Source organism: Thalassophryne amazonica, chromosome 8 (genome assembly GCF_902500255.1).
Source record: "Thalassophryne amazonica chromosome 8, fThaAma1.1, whole genome shotgun sequence".
Classification (NCBI taxonomy): domain Eukaryota; kingdom Metazoa; phylum Chordata; class Actinopteri; order Batrachoidiformes; family Batrachoididae; genus Thalassophryne; species Thalassophryne amazonica.
In genome coordinates, this window is record NC_047110.1 from 77,391,039 (window position 1) to 77,406,322 (window position 15,284).

At 43.0% G+C, this 15,284-nt stretch overlaps 1 protein-coding gene across 18 annotated transcripts in view; it reads left to right on the forward strand.

Moving 5' to 3' along the window:
* The window catches only part of LOC117515943 (thyroglobulin-like), a 238,456-nt gene that overhangs the window by 41,577 nt on the left and 181,595 nt on the right, over positions 1-15,284 (forward strand). For 17 of the 18 annotated variants that reach the window (XM_034176746.1, XM_034176744.1, XM_034176737.1 and 14 more), the window contains 2 exons: positions 783-877; positions 952-1,054. The exons of the other annotated variant lie outside the window; for it this stretch is intronic. In XM_034176746.1, coding sequence (XP_034032637.1) covers positions 783-877; positions 952-1,054 — 198 coding nt within the window. The remainder of the gene's footprint in view (positions 1-782; positions 878-951; positions 1,055-15,284) is intronic. 18 annotated transcript variants of the gene reach the window in all.

Consider the following 15,284-nt stretch of genomic DNA (forward strand, 5'->3'; position numbering starts at 1 on the left):
AAATAGCTTGGTTATAATTATGGTGTTTTCTGTGTTAAAGATGATTACAGAATGAAGATAAAGAAATGTATACCCTAAACAGCTCATTGGAAATGACTTTGAATCAGATTTAAGTGTGCCTGCTATCGTACAGCAGTTACCACCCTGCTTTCACACATGCAACATACAGAAACAATTATGAGTCTCTTAAATTGCGTTTGGGCTTAAGAAATCACAATAAGTACATCTTCTTGGCTTTTCCTTCGTTTTTCAATCAGGGTCGCCACAGTAGATCCACCTCACATCTGAAAGTTGATTTTGGCACAGGTTTTATGCCAGATGCCCTCCCTGATGCAACTCCACATGACATTACGTGGACAGGGGTGGCTCTTTAACCGCTTGTCCACCACGGCTGCTTGCATAAGAAATCACATTACATGAACTAAAATAATTGCTTTCCATGTGATCCTCCCAGTATTTTGCACACTCTGGTAGACACACCCAAAGCTGCTTATTCATGAAGGCTAATGTTTTAAATTGGCAATACAGACGCAGCCATCAGTGTGCACATTAGTAAATAAGGGTGCACATTTGTTTGTGGGTGGTATGGAGTTTGCACATGTTTTTACAAACACTAACCTTCAGTAAATCAGGCCCTTAGCACGATGTCTGCATGAAAGGGTTGGTTTACTATTTCACAACCATAACCTTGTCTTATTAATTTAATAACATAGTTTTGTCACTTGTTTGTCCTTAATATGTGTTTTTGTCTTTTTTTGTTGTTGTGTTTTATCTGAAAACAGCTCCAAAAAAATGTTCAGAACTGGCAAAACATCCTCCTATACCGGGAGCATACATACCCCAGTGTGATCAAGATGGAAATTACTTACCTAAACAGGTATCACTCTGCTGGGATTGATATGTCCTGTGTCTTCATTTGACAGAGCATATTTTATTCATTGATTCTTTCAGTGCTGGGCTTCTACTGGATATTGCTGGTGTGTAGACAGTACGGGGAAAGAGATCAGTGGAACCAGGAAGGGACCTGGTCAAGGGAATGTTTACTGTGAGGAAGGTGAGACTTCTGCTTCTCACACTCACTCATCTTCAGCTGCTTAGTGAATGTGGGAGGTTTAGCTTATAAAGACCATTTACAATGTCAGTGCCGTTGTCCCGCACACACTAATCACGCACTGCGCGTAGGGCACCACTTTGCCTGGGGGAGCACCAAAAAAATCAACCTCGTGAAAAATCATAATGGGCTACTAGTAATGTTATCCACCTTATTCCGAGCCCCCATGAGGCTTTTCATGAATTACAAGTGAGATTTCTGATATGAACTGGAACCGGCGTTTGTTTTCATATTAACTGTTCACGCTAATCCACTTTCTACAAGGCTAAGACATAAATAGCAGATGTCACGGCTCAAATGAGACATTATGATCCCACTGTCTACGAATATAGAGAGGTTGGAGGATGACATGAAGAAGTGGCCTAAGATAACATACGGTAGCATTTTTAGCTCCTTTCTTAGCTCTTGCTCTGGACTGGAGGCACTGAACAGTCTGAAAAGGTCTGAGGCATATCAGGACCTGCACAGTACGCACGGTTCTGCTAAAAGAGGTTTTGGGACACAGCTTATTTACCCTAAGGCAGACGTAGAGGCCTGCAGGAGCCTTAAAATCCCACATCACCGAGCCTGGGTTTGAGTTTCAGCATCAGGTGAATACAAACAGCAGGTGTTCATGCAGTGCAGGTCAAGGCAGATCACCAGGTGGGTAACTTTTGTAAATTATAATGTATGAACTAATGTAACAGAATACATGTGAGCCTTCATTAAAATAAACTCTAAGCCATATTTTTACATCCCTCTAGGTCCAGTTGACACTGATGTGCCTCCAGCTTGTCTTCTGGACTCCTCCTTCCCTGATTAGTGGATGAATTTGTTGCAAAGAAGATTCTGCTCTGCCCCAGATATCTGAATCTCTTAAAAATACAGTCATCACTTATCAGGTGTAATGTGTTACAGACACCAAAAGAACACTGTATGAAGAAAAATAAAGAAGGATGGAAATAAGACACTTTTCGCTATTTACTTTTTTAATTGTTACAAGGAAAAGTGTTTTCATTACATTTTCAATATATGTTCCAAATTAAAAAAAAACAAAACAATCTGTGTTCTGTACATGTCACATTTTCCACCATAAGCGTAAGAAATGAACATCATTATTCCAGAGGGGTAAGCAACCACTAAATACTTGTCATGATAAGAACCTATAGACCACCGACGTAATGACGTCTTACATATCTGCCTCAGGCTGCCACTCGACTTTTTTTTTTTTTTTCTTTCAATGAGCCTTTGAGTAAAATGCTGTTCACAGTTAATATGACTCCTCATTCTTTTTGTAAAGCACAGTACATGACATGGTGTCAGAAGTGGCCAACAGGACGCCTGCATGAGAGAGCAGTGACAAAGTTCAGACTGCCTGAGCAATTAGATTTTTTTGAGACCGGCTGAGTGGACAATATGGCGCCACTGATTCGACCACTACAGAATAGCCTGGAAGCTAGACAGGGACAGCGGCGAGGTCCAAGTGAATACGCTTCTCTACGCCATGGGAAGAGAAGCCGAAGCTATTTATGATTCATTTCTACGAGGTCTGTCCACAAACTATAGGTCCTTTTAATTTTTTTCAAAAACTATATGGATTTCATTCATATGTTTTTACGTCAGACATGCTTGAACCCTCGTGCGCATGCGTGAGTCTTTCCACGCCTGTCGGTGACGTCATTCGCCTGTGAGCACTCCTTGTGGGAGGAGTCGTCCAGCCCCTCGTCGGAATTCCTTTGTCTGAGAAGTTGCTGAGAGACTGGCGCTTTGTTTGATCAAAATTTTTTCTAAACCTGTGAGACACATCGAAGTGGACTTGGTTCGAAAAATTAAGCTGGTTTTCAGTGAAAATTTTAATGGCTGATGAGAGATTTTGAGGTGACACTGTCGCTTTAAGGACTTCCCACAGTGCGAGACATCGCGCAGCGCTCTCAGGCGGCGTCATCAGCCTGTTTCAAGCTGAAAACCTCCACATTTCAGGCTCTATTGATCGTATTTAGTGACAGTGAAGAAGACGACAGCGATGAGGAGGGAAGACCAAGGTCAAAGTTGGACTACGCAAAAGTAATGGAAAAGTTTAGCGACCACTTTATATGAAACAGCAATGTCGGTCACAAACGTGCATGCTTTTACAAACGAGTGCAGAAGCCCGGTGAATCATCGGAGGTGATTGTGAGGAGTTTATACTTACTGGCTCAATACTGCGAGTTTGGAGGTATGACAGACGAACAAATCAGAGAACGAATTGTGATCAGCATATCAGACAGCGATGTGTCACAAAAACTACAGCTTGAAACTAACCTCACACTCGAGAAAGCTACTCAAATAGCAAGACAAAGTGAACAGATAAAGCAGCAAAACACCAGTAGGCGTGCAGACTGTGCACTGGATGCAGTGAAACAAGGCAGACGACAGTTCTACGACAAAAAGTTGACTACGCAAAGCCAGCAAGGGAGAGCAGAGGACCACAAGCAGAGTTCTACATGCTGCACCCGCTGCAAAAGACAACATGGAAAAGCACAACCCTGTCCGACAAGAAACAAAAAGTGACATTTGAGGTAGTGACAGGTCAGTCGGCACCAAGTGGTCGGGCACAAATGCAAGATTCAGGTCTCAGCTTCACAGAGTTTGTCAAGGCTTGCATGAGGCAGTACACAAAAAGACAGTCCAAAAATAGCAATAGTAACCAAAGCATCTGGCAGAGACAGGTTCTAGAAACAGGCAGACAGGTCGATACATGGTAAAGCAAAAACAGGACTGTGAAAACTCTGAAGACAAACACTTCAAAGTGGCACAAGGCACAACAATCTCACAGGTAAGAGAGGAAGAAGGTGTGACTAATAAAGGGGATGTGATCAGGGTAAAAGCACCGCAGGTGTGTGAGGAAAGAGCCAGAAAAGGCGTGGCCCACAGGAAGGGCAGACAGGAGGGGAAACGCCCAACACCAAACAACACAAAAGAAATCCAGCCACCAAACAGTAAACAATAAACCCACACAGACCCAATCATGACAGGTAGCTTGTTTCACAAAAACACTGAAAGAAGTCACTGTGGTTCCCAAAGAGACGTAAATGAGGATGTAATTCAGCAACATGGCACAGAGTGAAGTTAACATATTACAACACTGCCCTCCTCTGGTCGCTCAAAGAAAGGCACCACACATCACGAGCCCAGGAGGAAAGGTACAGTGCACAGGCAAATTTCTGGCTTCATAATTACTGGCCCTTATGCACATAACCTACTAGGTGGGAGTGTAGCTAAGAAATGGGTCTAGTCAAACGAGTTGATAGCATTAACACAGGACTGCTGGAGGATGTGTTTGGGGACATTGGCCTTCTCAAATGTGACCCAGTAAAGATCGAACTGAAAGCTAATGCTGAGCCCTACTCCCTAACAACACCACGAAGAGTGCCTTTTCCCCTCTTGCCAAAAGTCGAAGCTGAACTGAAGCATATATGTTCGCTATGGGGATAATCGAAGAGGTCACAGAGCCCACCGATTGGTGTGCCCCCATGGTTCCTGTCAAAACATTTCAGGAGAGTGAAAGTATAATGACTTGGAAGATTGGTGAGGGGTTTTTTCTGCTGTTTTTATGTAAGAACTTGAATCTTCCAGATCCAGACTGTATGTTTTTTAAGCCACTGCACCACTTTAATAGTCTCTACCCGGATCATTTTTGAAATCATGTTTTCTGGAATGAGGCTACAGAGAGCTGAATGTTCCTTTGTTTACAGCCAGGGCTCTATAACACTTGATGCTTTCAATTCCACATGCAACTAAATTCCCACTTATGCTCACTGATGTTAAATAAGCCTTAACTGCCATGTAATCGAACATTTTATTTCAAAATCACGATTTAGATCCTACTAAATGTTTTAGCTCTGTACGCCATATTTAATGCTGCAGCTGCTGATTCTTTTCATTATTACTCTGATTACACTATGTAACAGTATTTTTGTTCCTGGCTTCTAAGTGTTATATTTCAACTGCTTATGTCTAAAGTCTATGGAAAAATGACTACATTCAGCACAAACTTTGATTTTATTTTTTTTTAACGTTCTAGAAAGTTCTAAAAGTTTCTTGAAATTTCTAGATAATTCTGGAAAATTCTAGCAGTTAAAGAATATTCTAGAAGACTACTCAGTAGTAGTGAAGGCGAATCGAGAATATTCTTGAAAACAGACAAATTTCAAAATATCATTGTCCTGATCACAGAAGCAAAGTTTCTGTGGAATAACAGCTATTTTCTATTTATTTAAGGCATAACAGGTTAGGAAAACACACTGTGTACCCAGGAACAAAGCAAAAATAAAAATTTGTTACATAGTGTTATTTTCAGAATTAATTTAGTGTGGAAAATGTCAGATATTTCTGAAAATTTCCATTAACTTTATGAAATTTCATCCATAAAATGGTCCAAAAATATAGAGAATTGAACTGACAATGATCTAAGTGAAAGAAAAGCATGAAATTGTTATGTGTCGGACGCAGCTCGGAGAACCGACCAGCGTTTGAAGGACCCAGTATGAAATAAGCAGAGCACGGTTCAAAGGCTAACTGAATTTAATACATAACAGTGATAATATAACAAAAAGGTGCGGCCTGGCGTGGTGCGCTCCCAGCAGCGCTAACGGTCCGGAGCCAGAAGCTGTTTCGGACCCAAGGACCCCGCCGACACCCCCCAGGTGGCCGCAACAACCGAGTCTGTGAAAGAAGGAACCATTATGTGAGTCCACACTCTACACACAGAACACTTAAAGGTGTACAAACAGCAAACACTTCCTGGCTTGATTACTGATCAGCTTCCCAACCTGCAGGCATGGAACATCCAGTTCACAAAACTCCACTGCAGTGGAAGCTGATACATGACTAACAAACAGCTCAATACAATAAGGTGTGAGGGACACCACATTTACTGACTGTATAACTGTTAGTCACAAAATCTAACGTACCTCAGGAAGTGTGCTGACGAGCGTGAGACCTCACCCCCTCCTCTTTCACAGACTGTGCATCAAACCTGGACGTTCTCAGCATCCGCTGTTGATGAGATGGCTCCCGAGACGACGATCTCACCCGTCTGGTCACAAGGTCGAGTCTCTGGCAAATACACACTGTGCACTCCAGTCTTCAATGCCAACATGTTCCAATCCATCCAGATGCACCACAGCTGTGAGTCCTGACGAGTCGCAGGTGATCAGGGTGAGGTCCTGACAGCCTCAGCAACACAGCCACTCAGTCCCAAACGCAAGCCACCTGGGAGGAAAACCAAAAAACAGAAACAAACCGGCAGCCAGGCCCCCCCAGCCATATAACAGAAATCCTGTTAAAAGCTGAAACATGAAAAGGTTTTTTTTCTGAGATGAATTTAATTAACTTATTTTTTAAATAATGATGGTGGTATTTATTAATTTTAAATTTTATATTTATTTCTTGTCATGTTTAGTGCAATTGTTAATGAAAAATTATTTATTTGTGTCTGTTTTAAAAATATTAATAAATTATTATTAAAATAACCACTCAATATTAATTTGAGTATTGAGACATTATTTTGGAAATAAAGAGAACCGCAGTAAAATTCTGACTTACTGTTCATTTTGGGGGGCGGGGGAACACCACAAAGCATTTGTGCTTAGGGCATCCAAATGGCTAGCACCGGACCGGCCCTGTACAATTCAATCAGTATGAGTGCTTCTTGGTTAAGGCCCAATATTAGCAATGAAGCCTCTGAGTGCTTTTCTTACCATTGACGATTGCTTTGTTTGCAAGAAATTCTTTATAAAAAAATTGTTTAGGAAGTTAATCCATTTGATTATTGTGTTTTCTGTGTTAAAGATGATTACTGAATGAAGATAAAGAAATGTATATCCTGAACAGCTCATGAGAAATGACTCTTCTGATTTATGTGTGCCTGCTATCATGCAACAGTTACCACCCTGCTTTCAAACACGCAACATATAGAAGCAATTATGAGCCTCTTAAATTGCTTTTGGGCTTTAAAAAATCACAGTAAGTACATTTCCTTGGCTTTTCCCTTGTTTTTCAATCAGGGTCGCCACAGTATATCCACCTCCCATCTGAATGTTGATTTGGCACAAGATTTATGCCAGATGCTCTCCCTGATGCAACTCGACGTGACATGGAGAGAGGAGGCTCTTTAACCACTTGGCCACCACGGCTGCTTGCATAAGAAATCACAGTACATGTACTAAATTAATCGATTTCCATGTTCTCCTCCCAGTATTTTGCACACTCATGAAAGCTTCTTCTTCTTTTTCTTTCAGCTGCTTCCATTAGGGGTCACCACAGCAGATCAAGTGTTTCCATCTCACCCTGTCCTCTGAATCTGTCACACCAACCACCTGCATGTCCTCCCTCAGCACATCCATAAACCTCCTCTTTGGCCTCCCTCTTCTCCTCCTGCCTGTTGGCCCCATCCTCAGCATCCTTCTACCTATATACCCTGGGTCCCACCTCTACACATGTCCAAACCATCTCAGTCTCACCTCTATGACTTTGTCTCCAAACCGTCCCACTTGAGCTGTCCCTCTGATATGTTCATTCTTAATCCTGTCCATTCTCGTCACTTCTAAACAGAATTTCAACATCTTCAGCTCTGTCACCTCCAGTCCTGCCTCCTGTCTTTTTGTTAGTGCCACCGTCTCTAAGCCGTACAACATAGCTGGTCTCACTACAGTCTGGTAGACTTTCCTCTTCTCTCCTGCTGATATTCTTGGATCAAAATCACTCCTGCCACCTTTCTCCACCCACTCCACCCTGCCTGTACTCTCTTCTTCAACTCTCTACCACACTCTCCATTACTTTGGACAGTTGACCCCAAGTATTTAAACTCATCTATTTTTACCACATCTACTCATTCTAATTGCACTATTCCACTGGGCTCCCTGTCATTCACACACATGTACTCAGTCTTGCTCCTACTGACTTTCATTTCCCTGCTCTCCAGAGCATATCTCCACATATAGTGGGGAGAATCATTGGGACGACTCTCCCAGAGATGGTCTAGTGGTTAAGGTGTTGGGCTTGAGTCCAGAAGATCATGGGTTCAAATCCCCGCCTGACTGGAAAATCACTAAGGGCCCTTGGGCAAGGCCTTTAATCCCCTATTGCTCCCGGTGTGTAGTGAGCGCCTTGTATAGCAGCACCCTGACATCGGGGTGAATGTGAGGCATGATTGTAAAGCGCTTTGAGCGTCTGATGCAGATGGAAAAGCGCTATATGAATGCAGTCCATTTACCATTTACCACCTTGAATGAGTCTGTCGTTCCTACTTCACATCTCACGCTGTCACACTGTTCATGTACATGTCCTGAACTACCCTAACATACTTCTCTGCCACTTCAGACTTCCTCATACAATACCACAACTCTTCTCTTGGCCCACTGTCATAAGCTTTTTCTAAGTCCACAAACACACAATGTAACTCCTTCTGGCCTTCTCTATACTTCTCCAACAGTATTCTCAGAGCAAGCATTGCATCTGTAGTGTTCTTTCTCGGCATAAAACCATATTGCTGCTCACAGATCTTCACCTGTTTCGTAAGCCTAGCTTCGTCTACTCTTTCCCGTAACATGCTGTGGCTGATCAGCTTCATGCCTCTGTAGTTATTGCAGCTCTGCACATCACCCTTGTTCTTAAAAATAGGAACCATTACACTTCACCTCTACTCCTCGGGCATCCTCTCACTGTTCCAAGATTTTATTAAACAATCTGGTTAGAAACTCTACTGCCATCTCTTCTAGACATGTCCATGCTTCCACTGGAATGTCATCTGGACCAACTGCCTTTCCACTCTTCATCCTCTTCATAGCTGCCCTCACTTCTTCCTTACTAATCTTTTGTACTTCCTGATTTACTCTCAACACATCATCCAGCCTTTTCTCTTGCTCATTCATCAGCTCCTCAAAATATTCCCTCCACCTTCTCAACACATGCTTCTCGCTTGTCAGCACATTGCCATGTGCATCTTTTATCACCCTAACCTTCTGCAGATCCTTTCCAGCACTGTCCTTTGTCTGGCCAATCAGTACAAGTCCTTTTCTCCTTCCTTACTATTCAACTTCTTGTACAGCTCACAGTATGCCTTTTTCCTTAGCTTTTGCCACTTCTTTTTTCGCCATATGTCACATCTGCTTGTACTGTTGTCTACTTTCTTCATCTCTCTGACTATCCCAAAACTTTTCCATCAACCTCTTTCTCCTTCTGGGACCTCTTCATTCCACCACCAAGTCTCCTTGTCCTCCTTCCACTGTCCAGAAGTCAGACCCAGTACCTTTCTAGCGGTCTCCCTCACCACATCTGCAGTACTCTTCCACTTGTCCAAAATTGCTTCCCCTCAATTATAATTCAATTTCAATTTAATTAGCTTGTAATGTGCCAAATCACAGCAAAAGCTATCTCAAGGGCCTTACATGGAACAATTCAACATAAAATTTAAATAAATAATTAAAAATGAATTTAAAAATTCAATTGCATAATTAGAAACAGAAGTAAAAGAATAAAACAGATTAAAAAATAAAAACTATTTATAAGAAACAGAATAAAAATGGGTTTTCAGTCTTGACTTAAAAATGTCGACAGACTCTGACTACCTCACGGTCACAGGAAGACTGTTCCACAGGGTGGGTGCACAATGAGAAAAGGCTCTTTGACCTGCTGACTTCTTCTTCACCCTGAGAACACAGAGAAGTCCCACATCCTGCAACCGCAAAGCCCTGGCCGGCACGTAACGTTCCACCAGATGACCCAGATAAGATGGTGCCAGTCCATGAACAACTTTATAAGTCAATAACAAAACCTTAAAATCTGCTCTCACAGAGACAGGGAGCCGCAGTGCAAAGATGCCAAAATGGGTGAGATATGTTCAGACCTTCTGCTACGTGTCAAAAGTCTGGCAGCAGCATTCTGAACCAGCTGAAGACCCCTAATACTGGACTGCGGTAACCCTGAAAATAGAACACTACAATAATCTAGTCTAGAAAGGGGGTGGTGGCCAAGTGGTTAATGCACTTGGTTTCAGTGCGGAAGGTTCCCGGTTCAAATCCAACCCCTACTACATTTCTCCATGTAATGTGGAGTTGCGTCAGGAAGGGCATCCGGCGTAAAACTTGTGACAATTCAACATGCAGATCCACCTTGGATTTGCTGTGGTGACCCCGAGTGCAAAACAAGGGAGCAGCCGAAGGGACTTAATTACAATAATCTAGTCTAGAAGAAATAAAAGAATCACTCAGGGTCTCTGCATCAGCCATAGACAGGATGGGGCGGATCCTTGCTATATTTCGCAGATGGAAAAAAGCCGTCCTAGTAACATCCCTGATGTGGAGGTCAAAAGACAGCGTGGGATCAAAAATTACCCCAAGGTTCCTCATTTTGTCCGTATGATGTATGGCACACGAACCCAGGCCGAGCACCAACTGGTGAAACTGATGCTGATGTCTCACTGGACCAAGAACCATCATTTCACTCTTTTCAAAGTTTAAAAGTAGCTAGTTACTAGACATCCAACTTCTCACTGATAGAAGACAGTCCTCCAGGGATTTTATGAGAGTGAGATTTCCCGTAGTTATCAGCATGTACAACTGAGTATCATCAGCGTAACAATGAAAGGCAATCCCAAAACTCTGCAGTATACACCCAAGGGGTGCTACACACAGGGAGAAAAGCAAGGGGCCTAAAACGGATCCCTGTGGAACCCCAAATCTCATGTCACTAAGGTTAGAGGTAGTGTTATTATACAAAACACATTGAGAACGACTGGACAGATATGACCTCAACCACGCAATCCAGTGCCTCTCTCACCTGCTCACTAAATTTCACACAACAGTCTTCATCCTTCAGCTTCCACTAGCTGATCCTTTGTTGAGCTCTCACTCTAATCTTTTCCTTTACCTCTATGGTCATCCTACAAACCATCATCCGATGCTGTCTCGCTACACTCTCTCCTGCCACCACCTTACAGTCTCCCATTTCTTTTAGCTTGCATCTCCTATAAAGAATGTAGTCCACCTGTGTGCACCTTCCTCCACTCTTATATGTTACCCTTTGCTCCTCTCTTTTCTTAAAGTAGGTATTCACCACAGCCATTTCCATCCTTTTAGCAAAACCATCTACAGTCTGCCCTTCCACATTCCTGTCCTTGATACCATATCTACCCATTACTTCCTTGTCACCTCTTTTCCCTTCACCAACATGCCCATTGAAGTCTGCTATTCTCGCAGTCGGACATTTGGGAACTTCCTAGCCGGAAGCGAGCCGCCAGCTTAGTTTGGGGGAATTGCGCGACTTCGGTAACACTGAAAGCAAAACGAAAATGTCCAAAAGTTGTTGTATTCCAGGTTGTACAGCCAATCAAGAGTTATCCCGAATGGCAGTTCTATATTATACCATCTGAGAAATGCAGGCTTGAGAAATGGCTCGCTGCCATCAACAGGGTTGCTGTAAACACCGATGGGAGTATCAACAAAAAGAAATGATGGAATCCTAAGTCTGGTCCTGCTATCTGTGTCCTGCCCATTTCATCTTGTAAGTACTTTTGGTGTTAATATTTATGAATGGAGGTTGTCGTCAGGATCCGTTCACATTTTTCAACAGTTTGAAAATTCTGATAAAGCGCATCTACAGAAACGAAGCTGGATGATGGTTAAACGATGTCTCCGAAAGTCGACGTAAGTCCATCGTTAGTGCCATGTGACCAGGGCTTAACTGATACAATTTATATATATATATATATATATATATATATATATATATATATATATATATATATATATATCTCTACGTGCACACCCGCACGACCGCAGCCCAAACATTGTTGGACAACAGTACGTACAGACAAACTGCTGTCAGACTGCACCAGAATCATAAATAAAGTGCTCAGACTACCAAACTGATGCACTCGAAACCAATCCTGATCTCTGAGTAGGACATTGCGCCGGCACGACACGTGTGTTCCACACATGACAGACTGTCAGCACTGTGCTCACAGACCAGTGTTGTATAAAGTACCGGAAAATCACACTTAAGTAAAAGTACAGATACCCATTAAAAAAATGACTTTGGTAGATGTTCAAGTCACTGATTGAAATGCTACTCAAGTAAAAGTCTTAAAGTATCTAGTATTTATTGTACTTAAGTATGACAAGTAATGTACAACTAAATGTACTCAAGTATTGAAAGTAAAAGTACAAGTAAATGTTAATAAAAAACGGACTGATTTATATATATATATATATATATATATATATATACACTCAACAAAAATATAAACGCAACACTTTTGGTTTTGCTCCCATTTTGTATGAGATGAACTCAAAGATCCAAAACTTTTTCGACATACACAATATCACCATTTCCCTCAAATATTGTTCACAAACCAGTCTAAATCTGTGATAGTGAGCACTTCTCCTTTGCTGAGATAATCCATCCCACCTCACAGGTGTGCCATATCAAGATGCTGATTAGACACCATGATTAGTGCACAGGTGTGCCTTAGACTGCCCACAATAAAAGGCCACTCTGAAAGGTGCAGTATTATCACACAGCACAATGCCACAGATGTCGCAAGATTTGAGGGAGCATGCAATTGGCATGTTGACAGCAGGAATGTCAACCAGAGCTGTTGCTCGTGTATTGAATGTTCATTTCTCTACCATAAGCCATCTCCAAAGGCGTTTCAGAGAATTTGGCAGTACATCCAACCAACCTCACAACCGCAGACCACGTGTAATCACACCAGCCCAGGACCTCCACATCCAGCATGTTCACCTCCAAGATTGTCTGAGACCAGCCACTCGGACAGCTGCTGAAACAATCGGTTTGCATAACCAAAGAATTTCTGCACAAACTGTCAGAAACCGTCTCAGGGAAGCTCATCTGCATGCTCGTCATCCTCATCGGGGTCTCGACCTGACTCCAGTTCGTCATTGTAACTGACTTCAGTGGACAAATGCTCACATTTGCTTGCGTTTGGCACGTTGGAGAGGTGTTCTCTTCATGGATGAATCCCGATTCACACTGTCCAGGGCAGATGGCAGACAGCGTGTGTGGCGTCGTGTGGGTGAGCGGTTTTCTGATGTCAATGTTGTGGATCGAGTGGCCCATGGTGGCGGTGGGGTTATGGTATGGGCAGTCGTCTGTTATGGACGAAGAACACAGGTGCATTTTATTGATGGCATTTTGAATGCACAGAGATACCATGACGAGATCCTGAGGCCCATTGTTGTGCCATATATCCAAGAACATCACCTTATGTTGCAGCAGGATAATGCACGGCCCCATTTTGCAAGGATCTGTACACAATTCTTGGAAGCTGAAAATGTCCCAGTTCTTGCATGGCCGGCATACTCACCGGACATGTCACCCATTGAACATGTTTGGGATGCTCGGGACCGGCGTATACTACAGCGTGTACCAGTTCCTGCCAATATCCAGCAACTTCACACAGCCATTGAAGAGGAGGGAACCAACATTCCACAGGCCACAACTGACAACCTGATCAACTCCATGCGAAGGAGATGTGTTGCACTGCATGAGGCAAATGGTGGTCACACCAGATACTGACTGGTATCCCCCCCCAATAAAACAAAACTGCACCTTTCAGAGTGGCCTTTTATTGTGGGCAGTCTAAGGCACACCTGTACACTAATCATGGTGTCTAATCAGCATCTTGGTATGGCACACCTGTGAGGTGGGATGGATTATCTCAGCAAAGGAGAAGTGCTCACTATCACAGATTTAGACTGGTTTGTGAACAATATTTGAGGGAAATGGTGATATTGTGTATGTGGAAAAAGTTTTAGATCTTTGAGTTCATCTCATGCAAAATGGGAGCAAAACCAAAAGTGTTGCGTTTATATTTTTGTTGAGTGTATATATATATATATATATATATATATATATATATACACACACGAGGGCTGTCCATAAAGTATAGGTCCTTTTTATTTTTTTCAAAAACTATATGGATTTCATTCATATGTTTTTACGTCAGACATGCATGAACCCTCGTGCGCATGCGTGAGTTTTTCCACGCCTGTCGGTGACGTCATTCGCCTGTGAGCACTCCTTGTGGGAGGAGTCGTCCAGCCCCTCGTCGGAATTCCTTTGTCTGAGAAGTTGCTGAGAGACTGGCGCTTTGTTTGATCAGAATTTTTTCTAAACCTGTGAGACACATCGAAGTGGACACGGTTCGAAAAATTAAGCTGGTTTTCAGTGAAAATTTTAACGGCTGATGAGAGATTTTGAGGTGACACTGTCGCTTTAAGGACTTCCCACGGTGCGAGACGTCGCGCTGCGCTCTCAGGCGGCGTCATCAGCCTGTTTCAAGCTGAAAACCTCCACATTTCAGGCTCTATTGATCCAGGACGTCGTGAGAGAACAGAGAAGTTTCAGAAGAAGTCGGTTTCAGCATTTTATCCGGATATTCCACTGTTAAAGGAGATTTTTTTAATGAAAGACGTGCGGACGGGTCCGCGCGTCGGGACGCAGCCGGCGCGGAGCGGCGGCACAGGAAAAACACCTCCGTGTTGATAACTATTTGTAAAATCCAGGCGGCTTTTGATGGCTTTCAGTGGAGTGAGTATATGAGAAATTGTTTAACAGCTGGACATGTTCCAACTTGTCCTTAAGGCTTCCAACAGAGGTGTTTTTCCTGTGGCGGAGCGTCGCGGCGGCTGGGAGCCGTCTTTCATTAAAAAAATCTCCTTTAACAGTGGAATATCCGGATAAAATGCTGAAACCGACTTCTTCTGAAACTTCTCTGTTCTCTCACGACGTCCTGGATCAATAGAGCCTGAAATGTGGAGGTTTTCAGCTTGAACAGGCTGACGACGCCGCCTGAGAGCGCTGCACGACGTCTCGCACTGTGGGAAGTCCTTAAAGCGACAGAATCACCTCAAAATCTCTCATCAGCCGTTAAAATTTTCACTGAAAACCAGCTTAATTTTTCGAACCATGTCCACTTCGATGTGTCTCACAGGTTTAGAAAAAATTTTGATCAAACAAAGCGCCAGTCTCTCAGCAACTTCTCAGACAAAGGAATTCCGACGAGGGGCTGGACGACTACTCCCACAAGGAGTGCTCACAGGCGAATGACGTCACCGACAGGCGTGGAAAAACTCACGCATGCGCACGAGGGTTCAAGCATGTCTGACGTAAAAACATATGAATGAAATCC